Source organism: Nannobrachium achirus, assembly GCF_963921795.1.
Source record: "Nannobrachium achirus genome assembly, chromosome: 9".
NCBI classification, from domain to species: Eukaryota; Metazoa; Chordata; class Actinopteri; order Myctophiformes; family Myctophidae; genus Nannobrachium; species Nannobrachium achirus.
The window spans coordinates 13,183,513-13,211,500 of record NC_137818.1 but is presented as its reverse complement, the minus strand read 5'-3'; the positions used below and the strand labels follow the sequence as shown (position 1 = coordinate 13,211,500).

Here is a 27,988-nt window from a genome sequence, read left to right as displayed (position 1 = left end):
GTTCCCCCTGTCTTTGAATGTTGCCAGCTTCACTTTGTAAGGTGCAAGACAACCTTCCTGCGACCAAAATAATAGCATAGTATAACAAATGATTTAATCATTCGTTATACTATGCAATCAGTTCATCTTCATCTGCACAGGATCAACATCAACAACAATCAGATATTTAACTGATAACAGATTCTACACATATCTACAGATATCTTTAGCCAAAAGGTAAAGGAGAGTCGAGGCTCAGCGATGTGCCACTAGTCACTAAGGGTCCATTCTAGCCAGATTGGGCCCTTGAATGGAGATGTAAAATAAATACATTGTACAATCTTTTTATATACAGTGTGATGGATAGGGCACAGTGTGTGTTAAATGAGGTGCTCTCCATTTCTTTCTGTCACAGCAGTGAGTGTTGGGCTGGCTCCACTTCTTAGAGGATCCGAGATCTCTTGCTGGCCAGCGACCCATGCTGAAAGAAAGAGGAGACATCTGTGTCATTTTAGATTTTAGATCTATAGCACATTGGTTCTTAAAGTGGGGTGCGGAGACCCGCAGGGGTCCTTGCTTCTGGCGGTCCCCGGAACAAAACATTTTGCTGTTCTACATGCTGCCAAGTTCCAACCAGGTGAAGAAACCACAAATTGATGCTTTAACCTTTGCTTTTATGAACATTATCCGAGACCATTGTGGTTTTATGGAAGATTCTTAACATAATTGCTAGTTTGACCACTTTAAATGCTCTAATCTTAATATAAGCTAAAATAGCCACAACATTCTTCCATAGAAGACATGTTGGCTTCTATAGAATCCAAATGACTGAGAACTTTAATCCATGTGCAGGCCTGGAAACATCCACATTTTACTGGCAAGGTGCAAACAAACAAACAAAGGACGAGTGTGTTAGTTTCTGTGGCCTACCTTAGCCTGCTTGTAGAAGTGAGGAGCCAGTTCAACCAACCAGGATGATTCAACCGCAGTCACATCACGCATGTAGTACTTTGAAGTCTGCACCACTTCATTGAAGATAACCCTGGAGAAGGAAACAATGGGATATATTTTTATTTAGTTAATAATTCATATCGTCTCTGTCGGGTGGAAACCTCATATATCCAAAACCGTTACTTTTCAGGATTCAAATAAAAGAAATGCAGAAAAAAGGAGATCTACGAGCTCCAAAACAAATAATTATTAATACCATCAACAGGAGAGAGAAGAAAATTGTCTGCACACTACTAGAACATGCTCCGATACCATCTCATGTTTGAAAATATTACATCAGTTAACACTATTTTGTTATAAATTGCTAGCGTGTTACTGTATGAATGACTTCATCAATGACGTAGGTAACGTACCATTTTGGAGGCGTCTCTCCAAACAGCACAGAGTTGGGGTGGATGAGAAGCTCACGGTCGTCACGTAGAGTCCTGAGAGGGAGAGACAAGTGGGTTATAGAATTGCAATCTAACACAGTAGTTTAATTAATTTAATGCCACGTGACGACTTATTCACAATGGTCCAGGTCGTCCAAGTGACAACTTTGACTACTTTTTTGTTTTGATGCTGGAATGCGCTGTTTGCTAGCTTATGGGTCACCGATTATTTCCGGGGTACCCGGAAGGTAACCTGACACGTTGATGACGTAACCGGAACAAAAACAGCGTTTCCCCTTTTTTTAGGAATTAAACTGAAAATTGCCATAATGAATGTGTATGTGGAGAGGGTCTGGGCGCAAGCGTGGCGCTAGAGTGGATCGTCGCGAGTGGACAGAGATTATTTTCCAACTCCAGGACACCCATGCACATCTTTTGAGAGAGCAACGCAGAATATTCTATGATGTGTGAAAAACTTTGAGAAAGCGTGGCAGCAAACGACAATCAAAAACAATGTTCGCAGTCAAATTACTATTGTACGGACACATGCAAATTATTCCTATTAATTTCTCCATGGTCTCTCACCTGTAGGATCCTGAATGGTGAATGCGGGCTGCGTTGGCAAAGAACCCGACAGCAATGCACTTCAGGATCACATCAGGGTCACCTGGACAGCAACACAACGTAACACAATACATAACTAAATGTCTTCAACACCACATGATACTGTTTGATGGGGACAGACACCACATGACTCACTTAGATAAACATTTAAGCAAATATCACAGGGATTGGTATTTAAGATAGTCAAAGGGGACAGTGCCCTCAATACTCCAAAGTGAGTGACACCCACACAACACTAGAGGGAGCTGCAACCATGATCTGGTACAACCCAAATTTAGAACAAACATGGAAAAGTTTTCATTCTACTGCTCTGTCACCAACATGTGGCCCTGACACCATCCATTAAAGGGTGTGACACTGGTTTCTTTCAGAATTGGCCTAAATAATCACTCATCAGGTGACTGCAAGGGGATGTAAATGTAATGTTCTCATCTCTTTTGTACACAGTAGTGTTTTGTATTTGTTGATGACATGTATTATTGTGTCAATTTTGTATGCTATGTTGATTAACTCAATATAATAGGACCACAATGAAAACCAGAACATTTTTGTGTATTATCCTTTTAGCTTTAACCCATTTAGGACGGGAACCCCTTTTAGGGTTCTTGTTGCTATGTACAGTATATATAAAAAACAAGAATCAGAATACTTTTTAGAAGGCGTTTTTAGAATGGGCCTCCTTCCTATATAGGTTAATGTCTTACTGTACCACGTGCCATTTACATTTCTGACTAAGGGCCATTCACACTGAGCACAAAAACTATAACTATTAAAGTATAGTTAAATAAAAAGGTGAACGATATAGTAAGTTATCTTTATGGTTATAGTGCCCCGTGGGAATGCTGCTTTAAAGTATTCAATCAATCAAAAAACACACACACAAACCTTCACTGGTGTTCCGCTGCACTTTGAACTTGTTCATTAGTCGACGCAGCTGCTCTCGGACCGTCACGGCTCGCAGGAGACCCTTGTAGTTGAGGAAGTGTTCCTGACACCACTGAGAACTCTTCTGGTGCTGAAGACAACACAGAGAGAGAGACATACTGTATGTTGTGCATCATTTTCTTCAACAGTGTCAAATAAAATATGTGGTGAAATGTAAAATATGTTTTTCACACTTTCAGAGCATATCCATGGTTTGATAACAATGGACAAGGAAATGGAGGAAAGTCCATTTGTGTATTTTTATATCAAAAGTCCCTAAAAGGACAATCTTAATTACTTTGTCAGACAAAAACCTACTGCGTGATGACATAGATACTGAATTTGTATAGTATTAGTATTTTATAATAAAATACATGCTAATCTTCCTTTATGCATTCGATTATGAAAAACTGCAAAAATAAATACATTTTAACTATCTTTTCAAATACTAAATAATAATTACTCACCTTTGTTACTGAATCATGAAAATCCAGTATTGTACTTAACTATAACAAAACAACCATGACTTCAGATATTTCTTACTTTAATTATGAATACATTCAATTTACACATCAGAAACACTGTCTCCTCATCTCATTGAGTGACTATACAATAAACAGTTACTAGGTCATTTCAGTGAGCATGTAGACCATAGTACAGTAATAGTAGTAGTCTCATACATTATATAGTAAAATACTGATGCAAAACAAATCAGAACATACATTAAATTGTAAAGTTTCATAAAACTTTTGAACCAGGCGTGTAAAATGGATTTCAAATCTACAATTAAGTGTAGCTACCAGTTAGAAACACATGCATGGGCCTGGTGCATACGTAGGCTTGAAACCCAAAATTGTCGCTTTGCAGTTACATTTATTATTTTTATAATTCAACTCTGAACCTAAAATATAATAATAACCATCAGTAACAAACAATCATTAACATCATAATCATAAAAATTAAAAACATGATTTTTAGCATTACTATTATTATTGATAATAGACAGGTGAAAATAGAAGCATTTATAATTATTGGTTATTAACTAAAAACAGTAGATATTATTCATAACAACATAATCGTCCCATATGAACATGTTGATGACATCACAGTTCAGAGACTAGTGTTACTTTAGACACTAGTGTTGACTGTCATCCATAGACCACAACACATATCATCTCTGACGGGTGGAAACCTCATACTGTATGTTCCAAAACTGCTACTTTTCAGGATTCAAATTGAAAAGCATAATGTTTTGATACTTTTGTCTGACGCTGTAGTATAGTATGATCCAGTTTAAGAGGTTTCAATCAGATACTATACTACTAGTAATGTTCCTTACATGGTTCTCTTTGAAGACTCAACTTCTTAATATCCATCATCATCATCATCATCATCACGACAAATATCATAAGTGTCATAATCCTCATAATAATTAATATCATCATCATCATGTCTAATGATCCAGAGTTACACTTATCTTCCCTGGTAACATCTTCAGAGAACCACCAGAGCCAGTGTGAATGAATGGATAGAGTGTGTCAGTGAAAGTGTGTGTGAAGGTGTGTAGGTGTGTGTTAGTATCAGGGTCAGAGAAGGACAGTTCTCCTCTGTTCCAGTCCAGCTGGACTCTGATCTTCTGAGGTTTCTGCTTCACTGAGAGATCAGTGCCTGATCCTGGTCTGGAGTTTGCTCTGTATTTACCTTTAACTAACGCTATTCTCCAGAACTGACCTGCGTTGTCTCCCTTCCTCTGAAAGGACTCTGCTAACACACCTACTGTCCAGCATGTGTTGTCTCCAACCTCAACATCCCAGCTGTGAGTCCCTGAGTTAAAGCCCTCAGAACCCAGGACAAGACACCAGTGGTCAAACCTCTCTGGGTTGTCAGGAAGCTGCTGTCTCTCTCCACGTCTCACACTGGTCAGATCATCAGACAGGGTGTATTCTGGATAGGCAGTGTTGGGGTCCAGAATGACAGGAGTGTAGGAGACAATGTCCTTCATCTTGTCCCAGACTCTGAAGGTCAGGTTGTGCAGGTGTTTGGTCACATCTATAAGTGCTCCTGAGACCGGCTGTGGGTCCTGCAGTGTGAGCTGGACTCTTTGCATCGTGGTCTTGTAGTTCTGCAGGAATGAGATGGGTTCAGCTCTCAGCTCCTCCTCTATGGCCCTGATTGTGTTTGAAAGAGTTGATATGTCTCTGTTCAGACCCTCTGTCTTCTCCTTCATCATGTGACTCTTCTGCTGCTCTTCCTCCCTCAGTGCAGTGATGCTGGCCTCCTCTTTCTCTTGTAGAAACTGATGCATCTTCTTAAACTCTTCCTTAATCTGCATCTCTGTGTGCCGGGCCTGGAACTGAATGTGTTCTGCTGTTTGATCATAACTAGTTTTACATTTATTAAAGACCTCCAGTTTCTCTTGTAAAGGCTTCAGTGATATCTGGACCTCCTCCTTGTGATCCAGTGCAGCTTCATTGATGGGTCTGAAACTGTGTTTGGTGTGTATTTTAGAATCTCGACACACAACACACACTGGCTGTTGACATTCCAGACAGAACAGTTTGACTTTCTCAGCATGCTCACTGCAGAGAACCTCAGACCCTGTTGAAGCTCTCTGATGTCCCTCCTTTATGAAGGCCTCACACACGTTCTTCAGTGCCAGGTTTAGGTTAAGAGGTGTATCCATTGAATGTCTCTTCTTACAAACTGGACATTGCTTTATTTCCTTCTCTCTCCACCATCCCTGCAGACAGTCTTTACAGAAGCTGTGGCTACAGGACAGGATAACAGGATCTTTAAAGATGTCATGACACACAGGACAGGAAAGATCCTCTTCTAGAAGAGACGACGTGGAAGCCATTTTGCCTTTGAGTGAAGCAACAAACACTCTGCTCAATACAGGAATTCAGTCAGTCGTCAGTCTCCCTCCTCTCGAATGTTGCATGAAGTTTACTTTCACTGTGAATCCTGGTTCTTGTAAAAGTCCATTCAGTTGACAGAGTCAGCAGCAGATTCCAGTGGTCAGAGTCTGTCCTCCCTCACTGGAAATTGTGTTTGATCTGAAGGTGATTCTTATTGTTGGTCTCTCTTTCCGTGTGTGTGAGGATGATAGTACTACAGTGTGGGGAATGCAAACTCTTCGCTTCCTGCTTCATGTCAGGTGAGTCTGGCAAGGGGCAGAGCCTTGATAATGATAAACACCAGAAACCTGTTACACCTGTTACAAAGTTCAGTTCTAATCTAATCTTTTCATCCAGTGAGGGCGGAGGCAGCAATGCAAGTCACCTGCTGCTGCATGTCCGGGAGCAGTTAAGGTTCAGTGTTTTGTTCAAGGACATGAGAGCTTTTCAGAGGATATCAAGACATCACAGGAAGACAGGAGAGACACAGTCATGCAACACGTCTTAAAGAGAGTTTGGAAGTCTACAGACAAAAAACAGGAGCTTTCAAGTATTTGAGTTAATGGCAGTGATTGGCCCTCTTACAAAAGGTTTCCGTATCGGAAACCACAGCAGTGGAAGAGACTTTAAATATAGGCAATGGCATCCACGAGTACATGTGAAGAAGTGATCTCAAACATGGAGATTCTGACATCCCCACTAACTAGCTAATAATTAAATCAAGTTCCATCACGTGTCTTCACATTACAGTACTAAACCACAACCGTGACAACAATGCATGCATACAAAGCCCCCACGGCGCAACTTTGGGGCGTATTTTTGGGGGTTCCAGCAAGCCTTTTTGGGGAGGCCCTTTACAATTATTTCACACCAGAAATGTAGTGCAGTATATTGCATGTCTTACAAGATGTTATAACTTGGCCCGTGTCATTCCTGGTGGGTGTTTGAGCCGCTGAAGCTGGGCATGTCCAGCCCTAAACCTACCTGTGTGCAGTTATTGCACAACCAAGTATTAAGGCATTAGATTTAGTCCACATACCTTGATGAATGCTTCATACACGTTCAGCATGGTGAGATGATCTCCCTCAGCCACAGCAAACTTCCTGTGTTCTCTGGCCTGCAAGAGTCAAACACCAGACAGATTCGATGATGTTTTATGACGCACTTCTCAGTGATTTATAGGAAACACAATCTTATGAACACCTGATCGGCTCACAGACAGATGCATAGGCAGGGATCAAAAACAAAATGACCCTCAAACCGTCTGCACTTGCCATATGAACACTTCTACTAGACTAGAGTAAGTGGTGGGTTGTTCCGGCCCAAAAAATGCAGATCCGGTTCCAATTCCGGTCAAAACAGTATTGATTTGGGGCACTTCTGCACTGCAGATCAGCGACCAATTTTGAATATCTTTTTATAAATTATAATCAAATTTCAGCTACAAAGATACAAAGCTACAAATATGCTGTCTATGTATCTGTCAGTGTGTGAACACATGCATTACGTGTCCGTTTGGTTCCACTTGTACAAGCTTGGGAGTTTGTTACAGACACATGAGGGTCCATTTTGAACCCCTGGTGGGAAGGGAAACTGTGATGGTACAACATATTTCTTTAGAAAAAAGCCCCAGTTTTCAAACTCACAGCAGCTTTCTTCTGATTGGGCGGCACCACAAAGATGTTCTGGATCTGCATCATGGCGGCGATGGTGACGATCTCCTTGGAGCAGCCAAAGTTCCCCGACTCCAGGAGCATCTTGGCAAACATGGGGCTGAGAGGGAACTCTGCCATCCTCACGCCCATGGGGTCAGTGAGCCGGCCGTACTGGTCCAGACCTGACAATACACACAATTCAATTCAATTCAATTCATTCAAAGGGCTTTATTGGCATGAGAAAACATAAGTTAACAATGCCAACACAAAAGCGGAACAATACAATAAAAAATACAAGAATGTATGTACAATTGAAAAGGAATATTAATGATGTGCACAAATAGCTGTTACATTGCAACTTAGGGACATCTAGCTTACAAAACCATAACCGCATTTGCACTTCAAAATAGTATATCCACATAGGAAAGGTTAGTTTGGAATCAGCTTCTGCAAGGCTGTGCACAAATAGCAGTTGTTTTTCAAAAGTGCATGTACATTGTTTGTTCAATTAACACATTTTCAAAGTTTGCTTTGTTTGTATGCAAAGTGTTTCTACAATTTACACACACACACACACACACACACACACACACACACACACACACACACACACACACACACACACACACACACACACACACACACACACACACACACACACACACACACACACACACACACACACACACACAGGTGCACGAGCACATGGATTAAAGCAGAATACAATCTCATGACTGAAAATGTGTGTACTCTATGGCAAATTCCTAATGTGTGATTTGTGAAACAGTATGAAAGGAACCTCCCCACACTAGCACTGATTCCTGAACAATTAACATAATATGTAAACATTATGAACAAGTAACATTGTTACTGCTGTTCTACATACTGACAACCAGGTGAAGAAATCCCAGGAGGAGGCTTTAACCTTAGCTTTTACATGAAACATCCAAGACTATTCAGATTTTATGGAAGAAAATCCATCATAAATCCATAAGGGGAGTTAAACAAAATATTCCCATAGAAAGAATGGGACATTCACTGCCGACATGTTTCCTTTTTCTCCTTTGTACATGTCATATAGTGTTTTATATTGGTTGCTGATATGTATTATGGTGTTATTCTTATGCTATGTTGATGAATTGGATAAAGAGGACCACAATGGAAACAAGTCCCCCGGGACTTTTTTTTAGCCTAAAGGTCTGACTGTACCTCGTGATGTTAACATTTCTGACTAGTAAAGACATTCAGGGCGGCTTGCACCAAAAGGGATTAAATAAATCTTAGTTTAGGGTTAATCAAGGGTTTGTTGATCTAGGTTTTATTTTAAATCGAGGTGCGTTGCACCACTTAAATTTAAGCATTGCTTAACAAATCTGTCATTAAACCCTTATTCTGTGATTAAAACCATAAACTGTGATTAATTCATGGATTAAATGTCCTCCATCTTGGATTTCGATGTAAACAAACTAGAATATGCTATTCTCTTGAGCCTAATATCATTAGCGTTACTCTTTTATTCACTTCTAGGAGAATGCGGGCAGGCCTATGTTAAGAAGAGCGCCTGCAGCCAAAACAAAGAAAATATATATAACGCTCCGTCATACGACGGTGACGCCGCTCGGACGCTACACAGTGCAGTGCGGTGCAGTGCGGTGCGGTGCGGCGATTCGCGGCCAACTAGGAAGCAAGAAAAGACCACAGTTTTGATCACATTCACATTTGAGTCAATTATGAAGCGATTTCGAAAATTAAAACGTCTCCATGTTGCTTGGGAAGTCCACAAGACAAATGTTTGTATTATGTCCCTGTAAATATTTAAATGTTCGCTAATTTAAAATAGCCGATGTACAGTAGGCTACTACAAGGATGTATTGAAGACAATATGATGAGATGTTTGTTTTCAGCTGTGAAATGCTGTCCGCAGCTTGCAGTTGCAAGCCTGCAGGGCTTGCTGTGAGGCTTCCCTCACAGGAGGGGGACCAGTGTTACCAGATGGGAAATGTTGAATTATCGTACCGGAGGCTCAGAATTATCGTATTTGACATGAAACTATCTTACACCGCCAAAAAAGAGAAATCACTCGCGTAAAAACGTAATTTCACCAAAAAATGCGTCTTTAGTGTAAGAAACGACCTCGTTTTAGACTCCTGCGTGACAAAAACGCATCAGATTTGCTGTGTGGAGGCAGGCAACTTCTTGGAGCTTACACAAATAAAAGCCTGAAACTGGTCTGGAAAGATGCAACCAGTGTTTTTAATGCCTCCAAGTACAGATCTAGGGTCAGATTGACTGATTTCCTGGCTTATTTTGAGAAGCCAAACCAGATCCCAGATCAGCAGCCAGGGAAAATAGTGAATTCACGCTCTTTTTGATGATATGCCGAAATTATCGTACATTTGGGCATTTTTGGAATTATTGATCGTACATCGTACAGAGGGTCAAATTATCGTACAAATACGATAATTATCGTACGTCTGGCAACACTGAGGGGGACCCCCATTCATGTCAATGGCATGTTTGCATTTAAACCACCTCTACAGCAGGTTTAAAATTAATCCCTTACTGATGTTTAAATCAAAGTTTAAAGTAGTGGTGCAACAGGATTAACAGTAATCCAGGTTTACAGTGAAAATTCAAACCAAGATTAAAAGGGTGGTTTAAAACTAAACCTGATTAATGAAAACTAGGTTTAAGGTTTGGTGCAAGCTGATTAAAAGATAAACCTTGATTTAAACCAGTTTAAGGCTTAAACCGTGTTGGTGCAAGCCGCCCTCAATCAATCAAAGATACTTCTGAACATAGTGAAACAGTCAACCTTGAGTACATATTTACGGTATAACCTAATGCAATGTGTTTTATCAGTGCATATCAGATAAGATACTGTATAAATTTATAGGCTCATTTTAAAGTTGATAAGGCATTGATGTGGGTGTGGAGAGTACACCACCAGAGTGATAAAGCAGAGTACAGCTTATAATAAATAAATAAAAACGTATTGTAAAGTAGTCTGGCATGTCTACCAAATTCATGCAGTTTTAGTTTCAATTCAGTTATACAAGGTGTGGCCCTTCTCTTACTTTATCGAAGTCAGACTCAGTATGGCCTTCTGGAAATAAAACTTTTAAAAAGTAACTAATTATAGTTACTGCTCTGAAAATGTAACTAGTTATGTTTAATTAACAAGTAACTGGAAACTTTACATAAAGAAATTATAATATTAAAACATTGTTGTGTTATTCTGTGGTACAGTAAGAGAAAAGACAACTCCCTATAATTAGCAATACATTATGAAATGTATTGGAACAATAAAACACAAACGATATGTTTAACAATGTTGACAGGCATATATTCATTGTAGCCTCAACTTTCTTTAAACCAAGTAGTGCAATTGTCGTGGTGCTGTGTAATCAAATAGTAGTTGGAAAATGTCTTTCTGCACTGTGGCACGGACTAGTTCTCTGAACGCAACAGACTCAAAGGTTGAGATGGGAAGCATGTCCTCAAATACATATCTGTCACTAGCAGTACATGGCATGGCAATATATGTTTGGTTGACTCTGGGTGACATGCTGTGGTGATTAAAAAAACGATTTTGGAGACTTTTATCTCCACAAAGATTATAATTATTATATTTCCAAGCTGAAAAGCTGCTGTTGTCGCTCTCGCCTGCATTTGCCGGCATGAGTCTCCTCTCCTCACATTTGTGTGTGTGTGGTGGACTGACTGGTGGTGGGCGTGTTGCCCTGCTTGTGTGTGTGTACGTGTTTGAAAATGTACACGTGTCCGTGTGAAGACCCGCCCAAAGCTGTTTCTGATTGTACTTTAGCTACAAAAAGAAATAAAATAAAAATAGCAGAGCTCACAGCACGTCACTTTGTGCCACACTACAAGCTTGTAGATCTGCTATTGTTGAAAAATCTTGAACATTCGTGGAAATCTTTGAACATTTATGTTCTTTTAAAGCAACTCAAATCTTTGCTTCTGGGGGTCCTTGGAGCTAAATATGTTGAGTATGTTGATCCGCAGCTAGGATACACATCATTTTTTAGGTCGTACACATTAAAGTTTGAGAACCACTGATAATATCAACATAAGTTTAATCAGTCATTTCTTACCTCCCAGAGCGTAGAGCAGCTCCAGAGCCTGGACCATGGTCTGGGCAGGAGGAGGCTGTTCAACACAGGATCTCATGTCAAGTCCAGCAACTTAATAACAAAGTTTAACATTTAAAAACATAACGCCACATGCCTTAGTCTAAACTCTAAACCCTCTTTATTTTAAACCATATAACCAGTAGTAGTGCCATCTGGACAGAACTTTGAAATGGCAGAAAGGTCATTTTAGCAGGAGTTTTGTCCCTTCAGCCATTAGCTGCACTAAACAAACTGCCTCGCTGACAGGGTGGTTTTTGTGTCTACTGGTAGCCTGGGATTAATTCCACTTTCGGGTTTCTGATCCGGTCGGGAGCGGAAGTCACTTTTACGTCATTGTGTAGTCATCAGGCGGCCGGAGCCACCGACCAGAACCAGCGGTGCCGCACACCTCTTTTTTCCCCTAAACCGGATCACACAGGCTCGGTTTAGAATACCAGGCTATGCTCCGCGTTTAAAAGTCTAGTGATGCGAGCTTTGCTTGCATACTGGGGACTTCATAAATTGTCTTTGGTGTTATGATGATGTGTGCTATCTTGTTGAATTCTCTTTCTGTGTCCTTGTAACGCCAGCGACCGAGAACTCTGGATGTCCCATGTCGACGGCCTATACCCTGGTAAGGGTGTCAGGCATGAGTAAGTGCTATGTTGTCCTGTGCAATATGGTTCTGTGCTGTTTTGTTGGAACAGACTGTGAAGAAGAATATCCCAGAGGGGACAATGAAGACTATTATTATTATTATTAGTGGCCCTATTCTGGGGGCAAACATTTTGTCAAAACATTCTGTGAAAATAAGTACAGGCAAGTAGGTCAGAGTGGCTTATTTTTGGGGCGAGAACGAGGGTGTCCATCCCCTTCTCTTCAGTGCCCTGGGAGATGAGGTGGAGCGCCACACCAACCACCAGCTCCCAGTACTTACAGTTACAGCACAACTTCGTTTTACCCAAGCCCTGCCACTCATATGCCGAGTTAGCGGTGCCCGGGACTGAACCTAGAACCTTGTGGTCCAAAAGGTGAGTTTTCTGACGACCAAGCTATGTGACACGTTGTGAGATTGTATATTGACTATTTTCAGCAAATAATATATAGGGTTTTTAAGTTACTAAGGAACCAATTTCTCAGTTATTTCAGGAGCAGCACTACACAGGTATAGCTTATCAGACTGTGTCAATTTCACAGATTTAATTCCAGTCGTGCTCTTGGGGAGGATCGAGCCAGTCAGTCTAGTTAATTAAAAAGCAGAGATCAAATCACATCCACCTCTCTCTCTCTCGCTCCTCTCCCCTGTGTAAAACCCGGAGTCGGTTCTACATATACTCACAGAGAGGAGGCTGAATCACAGCCCTCTCTCTCTCCTGTGTAAAACCCAGTAGAGGCAGTTCTACTCACAGAGAGGAAGCTGAATCGCAGCACGTTGTCGATGCCCAGGGCTTTGAGCTGCAGGATGACCGGGGCCAGGTTGGTGCGCTGCATCTCTGGCACAGTGGTGGCGGGCAGCTTCTCAAAGTCTTCCTCTGATGAGGACAGATAGCAGGCAGAGAAAAGTTCAACAGAGCAGGGGTTCCCAAACTTTTTTTGTCTCAGGGTTCCCCATGAATATTTTTTTAATCCGAGGCACTGTTACAAAACTGTTTGTTTTGTATTTATCATCTATAAAATGTATACTAAACTAGTGAAAACAGCAGATCTACAAGCACACAACGCCGTTGTGTGCTTGTAGATCAGCTGTTTTCACTAGTGTTGTGCGATAGTCTTGTAAGGTGAAGCAGGGCTTTGCTTTACCAAAAGGCGTACACATTTGAAACTTGGAGATACAAGGTTTCTGCCCGACAGTGACAATATTTTAGTGATTATGTTGCGAGGAAAACGTTGTTGATAATAGCCATTTTGGTTAGAACTGACTGAAAATAACTTATCTCGCGGCACCCCTGGACTGCCATCGCGGCACCCCAGGGTGCCCCGTCACCCACTTTGAAAACCCCTGCAATAGAGCACCGAAGACAGTCTTAATTTACGAATCCTAACTGAGTCATGTCTTTTTTTTTACCCTCCATTCTGAATTCCCATAGAAGTGTTTAATATCGCGTCATACAAGAACTGTGTTCCAAAAATGAGCACGCCGGTTTGACTTATATGGATATGAAGCATTAACTGACGGCGAGTAACGTTCTGTAGCGTTACCGCTGCAGAATTAATACAATTTTACAGAGCCTGACAATAAGCCGGGACAATTTCATTATTTTTGCACCAGAGTTCTTATATGAGAGGATTCTAAGACGACCCAAGGTTATTCTCCATAAAGAGAGGACTTCCGTGACCCTCGGGATGAACGAGTGACGTCAGGACTTCAGGACTCTATTACATTTTATTATTATATAATGCTGAATCACAGCAAGCTGTCTCTAAAGAAACTTTATTCTCTCTAAAGCAGAGAGAAGTTACGTTCCCCTCCCACCCTGAGCAAGCTTTTTTCTTTTTTTAGCGTCGGTTACAAGGGAAAAACTCCCATCTTAATTGGAAGAAACATCATGCAGAACCAAGCTCTATGGTGGGCGGCCATCTGCCTCGACTGTGTCGGGCACAGAGGAAGAGAGAAAGAGAGAGACATACAAGCAATTGCAACAACGATAAACTATAATGATAATGATAGCCATAACAATAGTAACTGGTATTAAATTGATATATAGTATATAGTAGCAGTCCACAGTTGTGTGTCATGTGTTGTAATTTTGTAAACCCTAGCTGCAGAGCATAAAGGCAGCTTGAGTCACATAAACTTCAGAAGTGTCAGTATCCTGTTCCACAGCATCCAAATTCCATTCTATGGGAGACAGGGGGTGGTGCGTCTCTCTGATTGCAACATTATGATGCAAAGCCCTCAACACGTCTGAAGTTTGGAGCTCAACAATGGTGGACTTTGACCAGAAATCAACGAATAGGAAAGAAGTACCGTTTTTTTTTTTTTTTTTCAGTGAGCCAAACACTCCAATCTAAGTCAAGCAAACTAGTGGTGAACAAAACTGTTCTTTTCAGGGAACAAATCTTTTCGTTAACGGCAAAGTTCGCAACTTGTAGAGATTGTAATACCTCCCCTCTGTAGCTTGCACCAACTAAGTATAAATCACGCTTGAAGAGAAGAAAGGGAAAGAGAGAGAGAGGTGAACCATGCCAGACTGCAGCGCCGCTCCACTGAGAAAACAGCTTCAATGATGCAGCTTTTCTCTAATAGAGACATATTAATGATGCACCATTTCTCTAATGGAGACATACAGTGCAACCACAGACACATCACAGCTTATGTTCTTAAACGCTCACTCACTCACACAGCCAGGCAAGTATTAGCTTGTAGAGATCGGTTATTTTATCAATTATTTTTAAGGATGTTTTGACATTTCTTGAAGCTTTTCGCCTAGAATGTACACCCCAAATGTTACTAAATTATATAAAATATATTTTTATAATCGATTAAATTGATTAGTTCGATTAACTGATGCGCTCTTAGTTGATTCTGGTTCACACGTACCTGTGTAGAGTCGGAAGCATTTCCCGGGCCGGTTGCGCCCGCCCCTGCCGGTCCTCTGACTGGCCGAGGCCTTGGAGATGGGCGTGACCACCAGAGACTCGATGGCCGTGCGGGGGTTGTAGGCTCGCAGCTTCACGAACGCACAGTCGATCACAAACACGATGCCGTTGATGGTGATGGACGTCTCCGCTATGTTAGTGGCCACGATCACCTGAGAAAGTCAAGAGAGTCAAATGTTTTCTTCTTAAAAATGCTAAATACAATGCGCAAGTAGGTAGTATCGATACAATCGATTCTTTGCACTGCCGATTCGATACGATACGAAATAAAACGATACGATTCGATTTTAGCTGTTTTCATTTCGATATACTTCGATTTTTTAAGTTAAAAACGATTTCGATACAGTTACTATATCATTACACACCTACTAAATAGTATTTTTAAAAGGACATATTGTTGTTATCATTGCATTAGTGTTCTTATTAGTGTTCAACAATTGAGTACCTAACAGTCCATAATTAATCTTTTTTAATATAGCAATTTTTGGAGCTGTGCTAGCACGCTCCCTTTAAGTGGCTTTGTGTGTCCAGGCTAGTGTGAGAAATTGTCTTAGTCAGTATGGGATTTATGGCTCTTTGAAGTGAGCCGGTTCTCTGGGATGGGATTTATGGCTCTTTGAAGTGAGCCGGTTCTCTGGGATCCGTTCATTTCAAAGAACCGTTCAAAAGAGTCATTTTAGTTACTTTAGTTATTGAACACATAGAATCAAAAACATAGACCTGGAACTGCTCAAATGCACAGCTCCACTTCGAACCGAGGTTTGATTTTTTATTTACCAGACTGTAAGCCACAAACTAGTCATTTTTAATCTGTTAAATTGTTAATGCACTACCCCTCATTTTGTTCCATTGTCTGTTTTAATGTTATCTGCTCCCTTTGTCTGCTGAATATTGCTTGTACGGACTTATACTGTTGTTCCACAAACTGTTGGAGATATAATGTTCTTCCATTTTCTATAAGTAAGTATTATGTCTTATAATTCCTAATATATATGAGTAAGTAAGTAAAAAAATCTAATTCAACAAAATGAGGGGGGAGTGCATTAAGAACAGATTAAAAACTTCTAGTTTGTGGTTTACAGTCTGGTAAATCAAAAAAATATCTATATTCAAAATGTTAAAATATGGACTTAAGACTGTTTTTCATCTCAGGTACTCAATTAGTCTCATGTTGATGGTGTGGAGAGCCCCTTTATTCCAAAGAAATAGAATGGAGTGCGTGTGTCAGTCACCTTGCGGACATTGTGGGGCGCCCTCTCAAAGACCTTCATCTGCTCTGCGTAAGGCAGACCGGCGTACATGGGCAGGACCCGCAGGTACTTCTTCATACCGTATCGTGACAGAGACCTGGTCTGGTCCTGAAGGAGAGACACCACCTTCTCCACCTCGTCCTGCATCCATAAAAAATATGCAACGGTTTGACAGCGCTAAAGCATGATCTAACACAGTGGTTCTCAACCTTTTCAGGCTGCGACCCATTTTAACATGCGTTGTGAGCATGTAGATCGGCTATTTTCACAATTTCTGCCTCTAATATTTGACAATTTGGCCAATGCTTAATTTGTCATTTTAGAGGAATTAAAAAGTCCTTAAATTGTCACTTTAGAAATGTTCCTATAACCTCATATACACTTAAACTTTATGTTGGTTTGTTTACTGTTGAGTGAGAAAACAATGTTGCACATTAAGCCAATCATCTGGGGACACCCCAAAATAATTCCCACAGGTTGAGAACCACTGATCTAACACAAGAGTTCCCACTATTTTCAGGCCGTGACCGCCCAAAATAATCAGATTTGAACGGTCCCCAGTTCCCCACCCTGACAAGCAATTGGAATTGTAGGAGTTGAGGCATTACGTTTAGCTTGACTCGAATCCACTAATAATTATTGTGAAAATAGCAGAATTAGATCAGCTAAGTATTTTCACAATGTTTGCCTCTTTCGTACGTAAAGTAATATTTGACAATTTGGCAAATTTGGTGTTAAAAAGGGAACCACGGATCGAATGAGTTGGGCAAAAAAAGAAAAGAAAAAAACATCACATGTGGTAATGTTGATGGCCTACTTCTTCCCTAAAATAAAGGCAGTGTAACTGTATGTAAGTGTAAGTGCAAGAATAAAAGAAGGATAAACAGGGTTCCCAGAACTTCCCACACATTTTTACCAATTATTTTCCAAAACCTTTCCAAAACTTTTCCAGAATATTTAACCCGATTTCCAGGACCATATAACAATAATTCAGCTCAATAACGAGTCGCTTACTCCGATGCGCAATGCCCAAAGACAGGTAGTGTATGCCAGTGGTCAACCTTTTCAGGCCGCGACCCCCAAAATAATCATATTTGAGCTGGGGACCCCCCACCCTGATGATCACTAAGAGTGGAGGAATTTTGTATAACACAGTTTTATTGTGAAAATAGCAGATCTACATATATTATTATATTTGACAATTTGGCCAATGTTTAATTTGTCATTTCAGAGGTATTAACAAAATCAATAACCAAAGACAATCCATAGCTATTTTTTCCAGGACCTTCCAGGACCCTTGATCAATTCCAAAACTTTACCAGTACTGGAAAAATATTGTTCTAATTTCAAAATATTTCCAGGAATTTCATGACCGTGGGAACCCTGGATAAATGTGAGTGAACAGCTCACTAACCTGCCCGGTGAGGAAGGCCAGGACGTCTCCGTCCTCCTCCGTCTCGTGGATCTTCAGCACCGTCTCCACCGTGGCCTTCACGTAGTCTGGCACCGGGCTGAGAGCACAGGGAGACAACACACACGTATTGATTTATGTCCACAAGTACAAGAACGCCTTGTACGGAGGACATAGACACTGCCAGTGCAGTCAGACAATAGGAAAAACAGACAGCTACAAAGTGCCTATGAGGCAGAACATTAATGTTACATATCGTCGTTGTCGGGCGGAAACCTCGTATGTCCAATTTTCAAATGTGTACGTTCTTTCGCAAAGTAAAGCCCTGCTTCATCATACAAGGCCGTCGCACAAAAGTAGTGAAAACAGCAGATCTACAAGCACACAACGCCTCGCAGTGCGAGGCGTTGTGTGCTTGTAGATCGGCTGTTTTCACTAGTTTAAATTTTTATTAATTTTTAAAATGATGAATGCAAAATGAACAGTTTTGGACATACAAGGTTTTCACCCGACAACGACGATATAATAATGTGGGCATAGTTATCACTTATCAGACAGCAGACAACATGGATAAAGGAAACAACGCCTCCTCCGGTCGTTGAACGGCTCCCTCTAATGGCTGATACTGAGCAGTACCTTCTTGCTAACTAACTGTTTGGCCCTCCTTTTGGAGAGGCCGGCCATTTGAAGGCCAATCAAAACCAACTTGTGCACATGCCCTAGGGCTACCACACAGTTAAAAACTAAAGGTTTTACAGTACCCTAACTGTGAGATGGTCTGCTCTAGCTGATGCTATTTTAGCACTTTGAGGCACGCGAACACGCACGCGCGCACACACACACACACACACACACACACACACACACACACACACACACACACACACACACACACACACACACACACACACACACACACACACACACACACACACACACACACACACACACACACACACACACAGATCATTGGGGGATTAAATGAGAGGATTATCTGGGATGGTCTGGTGCCTAATGTAATGAGACCATTACGGTTGAGTAAAGAGCCTAATTTATACAAAATAGTACAATGCTGTGTGGTTTGATCTGCAAGCTAACAACGCGTCACAATGCTAATGCAGATCAGATTTGTTTTCGGCAAGCGATACGGCCAATGCAATACGAATTAACCACTTTCTAACTGGTGTTCCTACTTTGGGCATGTCATAATATTCAATTCAATGTTATTATAGTGTAAAATCACTACATGTTGTCTCAAGACACTTCACATAGAGATTTGTTTCTCAAATCTTTCAAATTGATAAGAATTGATTGATTTTGTACTCTGTACTTTGACAAAATATATCGGTCAGTAATCAGTGGTCTAGGTCCTAGGGCAGTGGCTACCAAACTTTTTAGCTCAAGACCAAAAAAATAGATTAGAGGTTTTCCCCGTACCCAAACTAGTGAAAATAGCAGATCGACCAACTTACAACGCATCACGATGCAACACGTTGTGAGCTTGTGGATCTGCTATTTTCACTACTTCTTTCTTGTTTAGTTTTTTTTCTAAACCTTTATCCCGCGATTTTGCAACCCATTTTTTGCCCAGTGCCAATTGCCTAAGCTGTAATCCTGGGCTCTGCTCTCCCTCTGCCAACCTGGGGAGAGCCCTAATTAATGGGATTTCTATGATCTCGTCTTTATTTTTTCATCTTCTTTTGAAAAATCATTGAATTTGTTTTTATTTCAATAATGTAGGCTCGCTTCGTGCGGCGAGCCTCCGTCGCCTCCACCGAAAACAAGCTCTCCCTTACATCTCGCCACCTACAGAAACAATAACAGCGTACCTGACGGTGTAGAACACATCCACAGGGAAGGTGCGTCCCTCCACCGTCAGAATCCCACATGTGTCCTTGCTGGGATCATCAGTCTCATTCAGGTTGAAGAACTCTTGGAATTTCTGCATTCAGACAGAACTTGTTAGAAAAGCCTCATGTAGAAAAGTTATGCTGTAGTCAACGCCAAACACAGAGGAGCCCTGATTCTACTGAATAAGCTGTGAGTAATATACTATAAGTACTGAACATAAAATGTGAGGAACATAAAAAGAGATTTTAAAAGACAAAGTGATCTGATAGTGTTTGTATGTATAGTGTTTTTATGTTGTGTGTTTTGAATGGACCCTAGAGTCTGCACCAATAAATTAATTGAATGATATATAAGGTATTCCATTCCGATTATTTCAGATGTCAGAACAGTGGTCTAACAAGACAACAGATTTGCATAGTCTTTGTTTTGTTTTTCTTTCACTGCCAGGTATTAATTCATTAGTAACGCTACCTCTGCCAGCGTTTTTACAGATCTTACCTTATTTAAAGAAGCATGAGCTGCGAGCAAAATCTCTACTGTTGAGTTATAACGAAATGCTCATTTGGGAAAGGAACATATTTTCCTTTTGAGTTCCATGCTATAACTGTTGTCAACCAGTAGAGGTGTCCTTTCAGACACTAGTCGAGTATAAATGACTCAATGGAAGAACAAGGAGACCTCCTCCAACCACTACATTTGTCTTAGTTACATTATATTCTACTATTCTCTACCATACAGCTATGATTAAAACAACATTTTATTCACACACACAGAAACCTTACAGACTGCAGCTTTAACGAGGCATCACTCTCACCTTGGCATCCAGCGTGGCAGAGGCTACGATCAATCTGAGGTCTCTCCGTTTCTTCTGGATCTATTATTAACGATCAGGGAGGACAGAGTAGAGTATTGAATAAAAAGGAGGAAACACAAAGGCTGTTATGTAAAATGACAAGATGTAACAGATAGAATGTCTCTTGCTCACCTTTTTCAGCAGTCCAATGGCTATGTCTGTGTACAGGGTTCTCTCGTGTGCCTCGTCCAACATCAGCACGCTGGGAATTACATCATCACAAGGGTTAGTTTAGATCAGTGTTTCTCAAACTTTCACATTTCAAGGTCTTCCCTTAACTCTGACAGTGTACAAAATGGAACCAAATGAACCCGTCAGGGTTCATTTGGTTCCCCACAGCAGCCGCAAACAAATGGACGTTTCAGCCCAACAGGCCTTCCTCAGCGTGTAACTCCCACGCTGTGGAAGGCCTGTTGGCGTCCTTGTTCTGAGTTCATTGTTTGCCCGAGCCGTGCACCCAAGACGAATATATTTCTGAACTACTTTTTTGACAAGTGCTCTTTTCCCTTCCTCAAATTAGAGCCCCCCTAAAGGAACCAACAGAGTCCCTTTGAGAACCACTGGTTTATATTAAACCCATCAAGTGTCAAAACAGGCACAGAAGAGCACAAAGGTAAAATACTGCTACCATTACTTTAGGGATATGTTTTTTTCCTGAATCCTAACTTACCTATTCTGGCCACAATAGGTGAACATTCGGTGGAAACTGACAAACATTTGGTGCAAAAAGGCTCATCTTCACATTTACAATGCATAGCAACGCAACGAGTTGTGAGGTTCGAGCTAATAGAGGGACAAAAGGAGGGAGCCAAAGAGAGACCCCAGCCGAACCCCAGTCAATGAATTATGTGAGTGGTTAATTCAATCATTTACCTGTATTTCTTCAGCAGAGGATCCGACATCATCTCTCGCACCAGCATGCCATCTGTTAGGAACTGATATCAACAAACACGATTAGAACTAGAAGGAAAACTGATTTAATTCAAATCATGAAGATGGTCTTTTTATCACTGAAAGGTTAACAACCTTGATCCGGGTGGCCTGGGGGTCCGAGCAGTCATCAAATCGGATGGTGTAGCCCACCTCGTGTCCAAGCAGGGCGCCCCTCTCTTCTGCTAAACGGTTAGCCACCTGAGTGTGTGGAAGAGGAGAATATCGTAGCTGTCGGGCAGAAACCTCTTATCTCTCACTTTGTTTTGTTTTTCGTAAATGAATGCCCTCCTCACACAAATTAATGAACAAGCTAATAAACAGCTTCAAGCTGCACTAAGTAACTTTCCTCTTCTACCGCGCGTGGAAGGACTAGGCTCTGTGGATTGACTCCTGTCCAGGCCCCTCCTACGTCTCACCAGGTCCTCTCCTGCTCTCGCCAGCACTAGCCTTCTAGTACCATACAATCTAAATGTCGACAACCACCCTGATTGTATAAGTTATATTGTATTAATATATTCTACCATACTGGAATAAATTAAAACATCTTATTCATTAAAACAGTTACATACAGTAGTGCCCTTTAATTAAAAAGCTATTAAACAGCTTAGATCTGAGGGGGGGAAAAAATCTGCTCCATGAGTCCCTGCCTATGGCCATGTGCACATTTCAGATCGATTGTCCAGCCAACCCACTGAGGAGAACAATGCAAGTAGACAAGATGGTTTTTATAGCAGGACATCACAAGGTCTTTGTTTATTACACATTGTGGTTCCCAGTGGGACCCATTTACCTACCGAAATAGCAGCCACGCGGCGGGGCTGTGTCACCCCGATCACCTTCCCTTCTGCTGCCCAGCCAGCTTCCAGGAGGTACTGGAAGTAAAAGGGTTGAAGGAAAAGGAAGCCAACGAGAAATAAAGAACATTTGGAATCATTTTGAAAAGATTTAAACATAAATCTTCTCTTCTGGGGGTCCCTGGCACAACACCTTTTCAGATGGGGGTCCACGGACAAATACATTTGCAGGTTCTTGACTTGAAATAGTTTGAGAAATAATGAATTGCATTTTTATTTTTATAGTCATTTTCTAAATACTCAAAGCACTTTACACTGCTTCATTCATTCTTCTATCGACGTCAGCGTCCTCACTTCCCACATTCACACAGCAATGGTGGCAAGCTAGCACCGACTGACTCATTATTGGAGGAAATGTGGGGTTCAGTGCCCAAGGACACTACGACAGGTGGGCAGGAGGAGCCGGGATTCGAATCGCCGACCCACGGCTCATTGGACGACCTGCTCTATCTTCTGAGCAACAACCGCAGCAGTCCATGTTTTACTTTTTGGATGACGTCGCTAAATATGTAATTAAAAAGACGATATGTCCTGATTTGTATCAACTTGCAACCTACTGTAGCGCATTTTTTCCAATTTGATTATAATTGATTTTACACTTCTTCCTTAAAAACATCTGCAACAATCAGTGGGCCAATTCTGATTTGCCTGGGATTCTCCAAAATCGGGATCATCAGACTGAAAGAATGTGGGATTGGTCAGGCTCTAGTTCTTTATGAATGACTAATGTGATGTGCTGTAGAACAGTTGATTTGTTCCCAAACCCTGCTAAAAATATGCTGCTAAAGCATTCAAACAAGACAAGGTCGTGTTCTGTTCAATGGCTCTGGGAGTTTAGGCCACATGAAGGATATCAGTCCACTGCTGCACTAAGCTGCATGCTGCCTGGTAGCCACTGTATTCAGCTTGGTGCATAGATAACCTTGGTTGTGGTTCTTATGATTGTAATTACTGGTGATGTCAGTCTTGCCCAAATATGGAGGATGGACCGTGGGATGGAATTAGAAAATTAGAAAGTCTACCTCACGCTACTGGCAGCATGCACAAGAAATGTGCAGCCGATCGGTGTAGCGGCGCACGCACGCGCGCACACACACACACACACACACACACACACACACACACACACACACACACACACACACACACACACACACACACACACACACACACACACACACACACACACACACACACACACACACACACACACACACACACACACACACACACACACACACACACACACACACTCTTCTAGGCGGCTTGCCCCCTACATGCCATGCTGTCAAAGGGAATCTTAGCTTCATCTATCTATACATTTCAGGAATAATATCTGTTGACTATCCGTATCAGTCTGTTTCTCAATCTTGGCCATAGCAAACTGACATTCGATTTTTGGCTCTGATGCTGATCAATTCTAATCTAATCCATTGGAAAACGTATATTTCACACACTGTGAACTTGTAGATCGATCTGGATCTTCTACTAACCTGAGGTATCTGCGTCGTCTTGCCACATCCCGTCTCTCCGACAATGATGACAGTCTGGTAGCTCTCCACCAAGTACAAGATGTTGTTTCTGTGCTGGAAGAATTAACAACGCAATGCAAACCGTTCAGAACAACTGACGTTTAGAAACATCCAGAAAATGTATGACACAACCTGTTGAGTGTTGATACGATCGCAGTAAAATCATTTCAACTCTCTTTGTAATGTCAATGGATTGAAGGAAAATAAAATCTCACAACTGGAACATTGTGAACTAATGTGCAGTTTGTGAAACATTGTGAAAGGAGCCCTCCTCCAGAGACTAGCGCTGTTTCCTAAACAATTAACACAATATATCAAAGATTATGATGTTCTAGTAATATTGTTTGTGCTGTTCATATTGAATATTGCCATCTAGGTGAAGAAATCACAGGAGGAGGCTTTAAACCTTTGCTTTTATATGAAATATCATACCATTAGGATTATATGAAAGATGCCTCCGCACATGTTGCTAGTTTTACCACTGCAAATACCACAATCTTAAAATACTAACCGAGCTCTCAATGCGTCGAGATGGGCTATTTATTGCTGTGCAACATCTTTTCATAGAAGACATGCTGACTTCTACGGAATCCAAATGAAATCAGTCGTGGTGACTGAGAAGGACTATAAAGGAGAATTCCGGTCTAAATGACTTTAAATGACTTTATTACATTTTTTGGTTGTTATTTTTTCTCCCAAAAACTAATCCAGGTGTTATTTGATCAAACAGGCAATATTGTCCATTTTGGCCGACCCGCGACCACAGCCTACAACAGGAGCAGCAGGGCTTATATATCGCTCCAAAATCCATTCTTTCTGTACTTGTCTGCTGTTTATAAACACACTGTTGAGCTGACATGCAGAAGTGACCACATGGTTACGTCATTGTTGAGATTCTGCGGTAAAACGATTCGGTCACGTTCTAAACCTCACGAGACTGCCGAATACTAGGATTCGGTAGTCTTGCGAGACGAGATTTAGAATGTGTCAAAGTGTGGATTGAACGAGGCGGGCGGGCGGCAGCCAGCTAAACGAACCAACCTTGAAGACGGGGAGTTTCTGTCGCTGCTTCTCGATGGACAGGGCGGTGTGAGGGTTGAAGATGATGGGGGAGCCGGTGGTCTCGGTCGTCAGCTCCCGCTCCTCTGCTATCCCGGGCGCCTCGGACCCTGACCCATGACCATGATGATGATGATGATGATGATGATGATGATGATGATGATGATGATGGAACAAGATGGTAAAGACACTGTTACAATGGGGTCACTCCTATGTTCTCAGGGTCCTATAGAGCAGTGGTTCTCTCAAAGTGGGGTCCGGGGACCCCCAGGGGCCCTTGAGGAGTTTCCAGGGGGTCCCTGCAGCAAAATGATTATTAGTTAGGACAGAGCCAAATGGACCCTTGTGGGTCTGTAACTCTGAACAGTGTACAAATGGAACCAATTGGACCCCGGCCAAACCCTTAGGGGTCCATTTGGTAATTTTGGTTCCATTTGTATACTGTCAGAATTATGGGGGTCTGTAGCCTTCAGGCATATTATTTTTCTAAGCGTTTGAGTTTGGAAGCGCTCGTTGGAAATCACTCAATGGTCTGTTTCGAAATGTCACATAATGCAGGAGGAGGAAAGTAGCTCATAACATGTCTACTACGGTGGATTTTATCAAACAAACACTTTGCAGATAGAAAGAGGATAATTCAAGCTTTCCATACACCGCAATGTTGGTTAGTTTGACGTCGTTTTCTGTTTTCTGTTTGGATGTATGGGCTGCCAATGGCTGTTGTTGAGTGAGAAAACAATGTTTCACATTAGGTTAATCATCTGGGGACCCCCAAAATAAGACCCACAGGTTGAGAACCACTGTTCTGGACATTAAAAGAAAATCTAGTGTTGCAAGTTGCAGTTAGGTTTTAGGGTAGATCCTGGGAACATCTACTGAATAGATACAGTCATGCTCTCGTTTTATCATCATCAGCGTTCCAATGTTATTATTATGACCAATCTAACCAACACCATGGTTTCACGACACATTTCAAATAAACAGCCAGGAACGTTAACCCTGCAAGGCCCAGCGTTGCCTTTTGGCAACATTTTTTAAATCATTTTTTAAAAAATGTTATAATTAGTTTTCCTGTTCTTTTTTCACATTAACATCACCATTAAATCCTATTGTTAAGTATTACAATGCCAAGCCATTGGCCACGATATTTGCATATAAATACCCCCCACAGTGGCTGACATTCACACCTCCCAGAGAAGTTGAAATTCCAGCGTCTGGACGAACAACATCTCACTTTTTAACTGAAGTTATTCCTCACTAAAACATAAGTAAATTGCCTGTAATAACTCTAACAGAGTCGTCTCCTACTGTAGGAGTGTACAAATGGTCTCTCACACACACACACACACACACACACACACACACACACACACACACACACACACACACACACATATGCATACAAAAGGATGCTAAACGGATAAACGACCCAAAGCAGCACTGTGGCTTATTGTTTCCATTGGGGTCCTCCTGCTAAACATCTTATGTCGTAGTTGTACTTGCATTGTGGCCAATGGCCATCACATTCATTTGATCATGTTAACATTTGCAGAACATGCATTTGATTTAACCCCAGGGCTGCAGTCTGAATGAATGAATGAATGAACCCCGCAGCAGACAAGACTTGCTGGTTTTATTACGCCAGTGGTTCTCAAAGTGGGGTGCAGGTAGGGACGGGTGCAGGTAGGGACCCTCAGGGGTCCTTGAGGGAGTTCCAGGGGGTCTCTAGCTAAATGATAGTTAGGAACCAAAATGGACCCTTACAGACCCATAGGGGTCCATTTGGTTCTATTGTACGCTCTCTGAGTTAAATTAATATTGATTTTTACAATATAAATTGGGGTCCCAGATAGAAATGTCATTAAATGGGGGTCCGTAGCCTATAATGCACGTAAACCTGAGGGTCCTTGAAATTGAGATGGTTGAGAATCCCTAGAGCTGTAAAAAAAATCTTCCTCTAATGGGGGGTTCCCTGGCGTATCTTTTCAAATGGGGGTCCGCATGCTAATAATATGTGTCCATTTGGGGGTCCTTGACGACATGAAAACGTTTGAGAACCACTGTATTACGCAGCTAAACGTTACAGTAGTTTATACTGTACAGTAACGGTTCTGACGCTGCAGAAACAGAACGCCTCTGTAACGTCGCTCTCGTTCAAATGCGTTCTTCTCGTCATTTCAAACGACCAACGCGAGGTGTTTATTTAACTATGATCTGATATTTATTTATGTTTATTATCATTACTTACCCGGCTTCCAGAATTTCAACGTGGCGGGGGGAGCCGCCATCTTGCCCTTTACGTCACGTGGGGTGTTCGCGTCATTGGATGACGTCATCGGGATTTCTTTTTGACTTTAGCAGTTTAGGACAACCTGGGTGAGGCAGGGGTCTTCAACGTTTTCAGGCCAAGGACCCCTTAATAGTTGAGAGAGAGATGAAGCAGGGACCCCCACTACCTTTTCATAGATTCCATTTCATTGTCCGTTTCATTGTTTGACAGCACAACAAGTATTTTGGATTCATGTCAATTTGTGTTTTCATATATTTAACCACTCGTGTCATATGCTTAAACTTGACCTTTCACTCTGTACTTAATCTGCTCCTTTCCCCTCTACACCAAACCTCTTTGCCAAAAACAGCAGATCTACAAGTTCACAACGCCTCGCCCTGTAGAAGTGTAGATCTGTTATTTTTGGCTAAAGTTCTCAGAATATAGACGTTCAAGTGGTTATTATAATAAAAAGGAGAAAAAAGTTTCTATCACATGGAGATTTGGAGGACCCCCTGCAGTAACTCTGAGGACCCCCTAGGGGTCCCGGATCCCCTGTTGAAGACCCTTGCTTTAGCAGTTAGGAAATGTATCAATCAATCAATACATGAATACAAAAACATCAGAGCCAGGGGGATTTGCTAAATGAAGATGTTAAAAAGGTGAACACAAAAAAAGACTGTTTTTTCAGCTTTCTTATTTTTTGAGGCTTCCATCTCAAATTTAATAAACGACTGGCTTTGAATGGCTACATTTTGATTTATTTGTTTGTGTTGTTTTGT

The 27,988-nt window shown here is 41.4% G+C and overlaps 3 protein-coding genes across 3 annotated transcripts in view; all 3 read right to left on the bottom strand.

Annotated features, from left to right (window-relative positions):
* The window catches only part of LOC308290648 (deoxynucleoside triphosphate triphosphohydrolase SAMHD1-like), a gene marked incomplete at its 3' end in the record, with an annotated part of 439,146 nt that overhangs the window by 26,706 nt on the left and 384,452 nt on the right, over positions 1 to 27,988 (bottom strand). The gene's annotated exons all lie outside the window — the stretch shown is intronic.
* Positions 142 to 27,225, bottom strand: dhx35 (DEAH-box helicase 35; the record flags this gene model as incomplete). Its single annotated transcript, XM_080733190.1, has 21 exons — positions 142 to 460; positions 910 to 1,021; positions 1,344 to 1,415; positions 1,947 to 2,028; positions 2,871 to 3,000; positions 6,846 to 6,923; positions 7,453 to 7,643; positions 11,577 to 11,631; positions 13,002 to 13,126; positions 15,136 to 15,346; positions 16,427 to 16,585; positions 17,859 to 17,955; positions 19,685 to 19,797; positions 20,521 to 20,580; positions 20,692 to 20,761; positions 21,433 to 21,494; positions 21,586 to 21,690; positions 22,287 to 22,364; positions 23,840 to 23,932; positions 24,920 to 25,047; positions 27,186 to 27,225. The coding sequence occupies 21 exons, from the start codon at positions 27,223 to 27,225 to the stop codon at positions 422 to 424; spliced, it is 2,100 nt and encodes a 699-aa protein (XP_080589316.1). The 3' UTR covers positions 142 to 421.
* LOC308291744 (nuclear factor 7, ovary-like) lies at positions 4,363 to 5,766 on the bottom strand (the record flags this gene model as incomplete). The annotated part of the gene is made up of 1 exon (XM_080733872.1): positions 4,363 to 5,766. The coding sequence occupies one exon, from the start codon at positions 5,764 to 5,766 to the stop codon at positions 4,363 to 4,365; it is 1,404 nt and encodes a 467-aa protein (XP_080589998.1).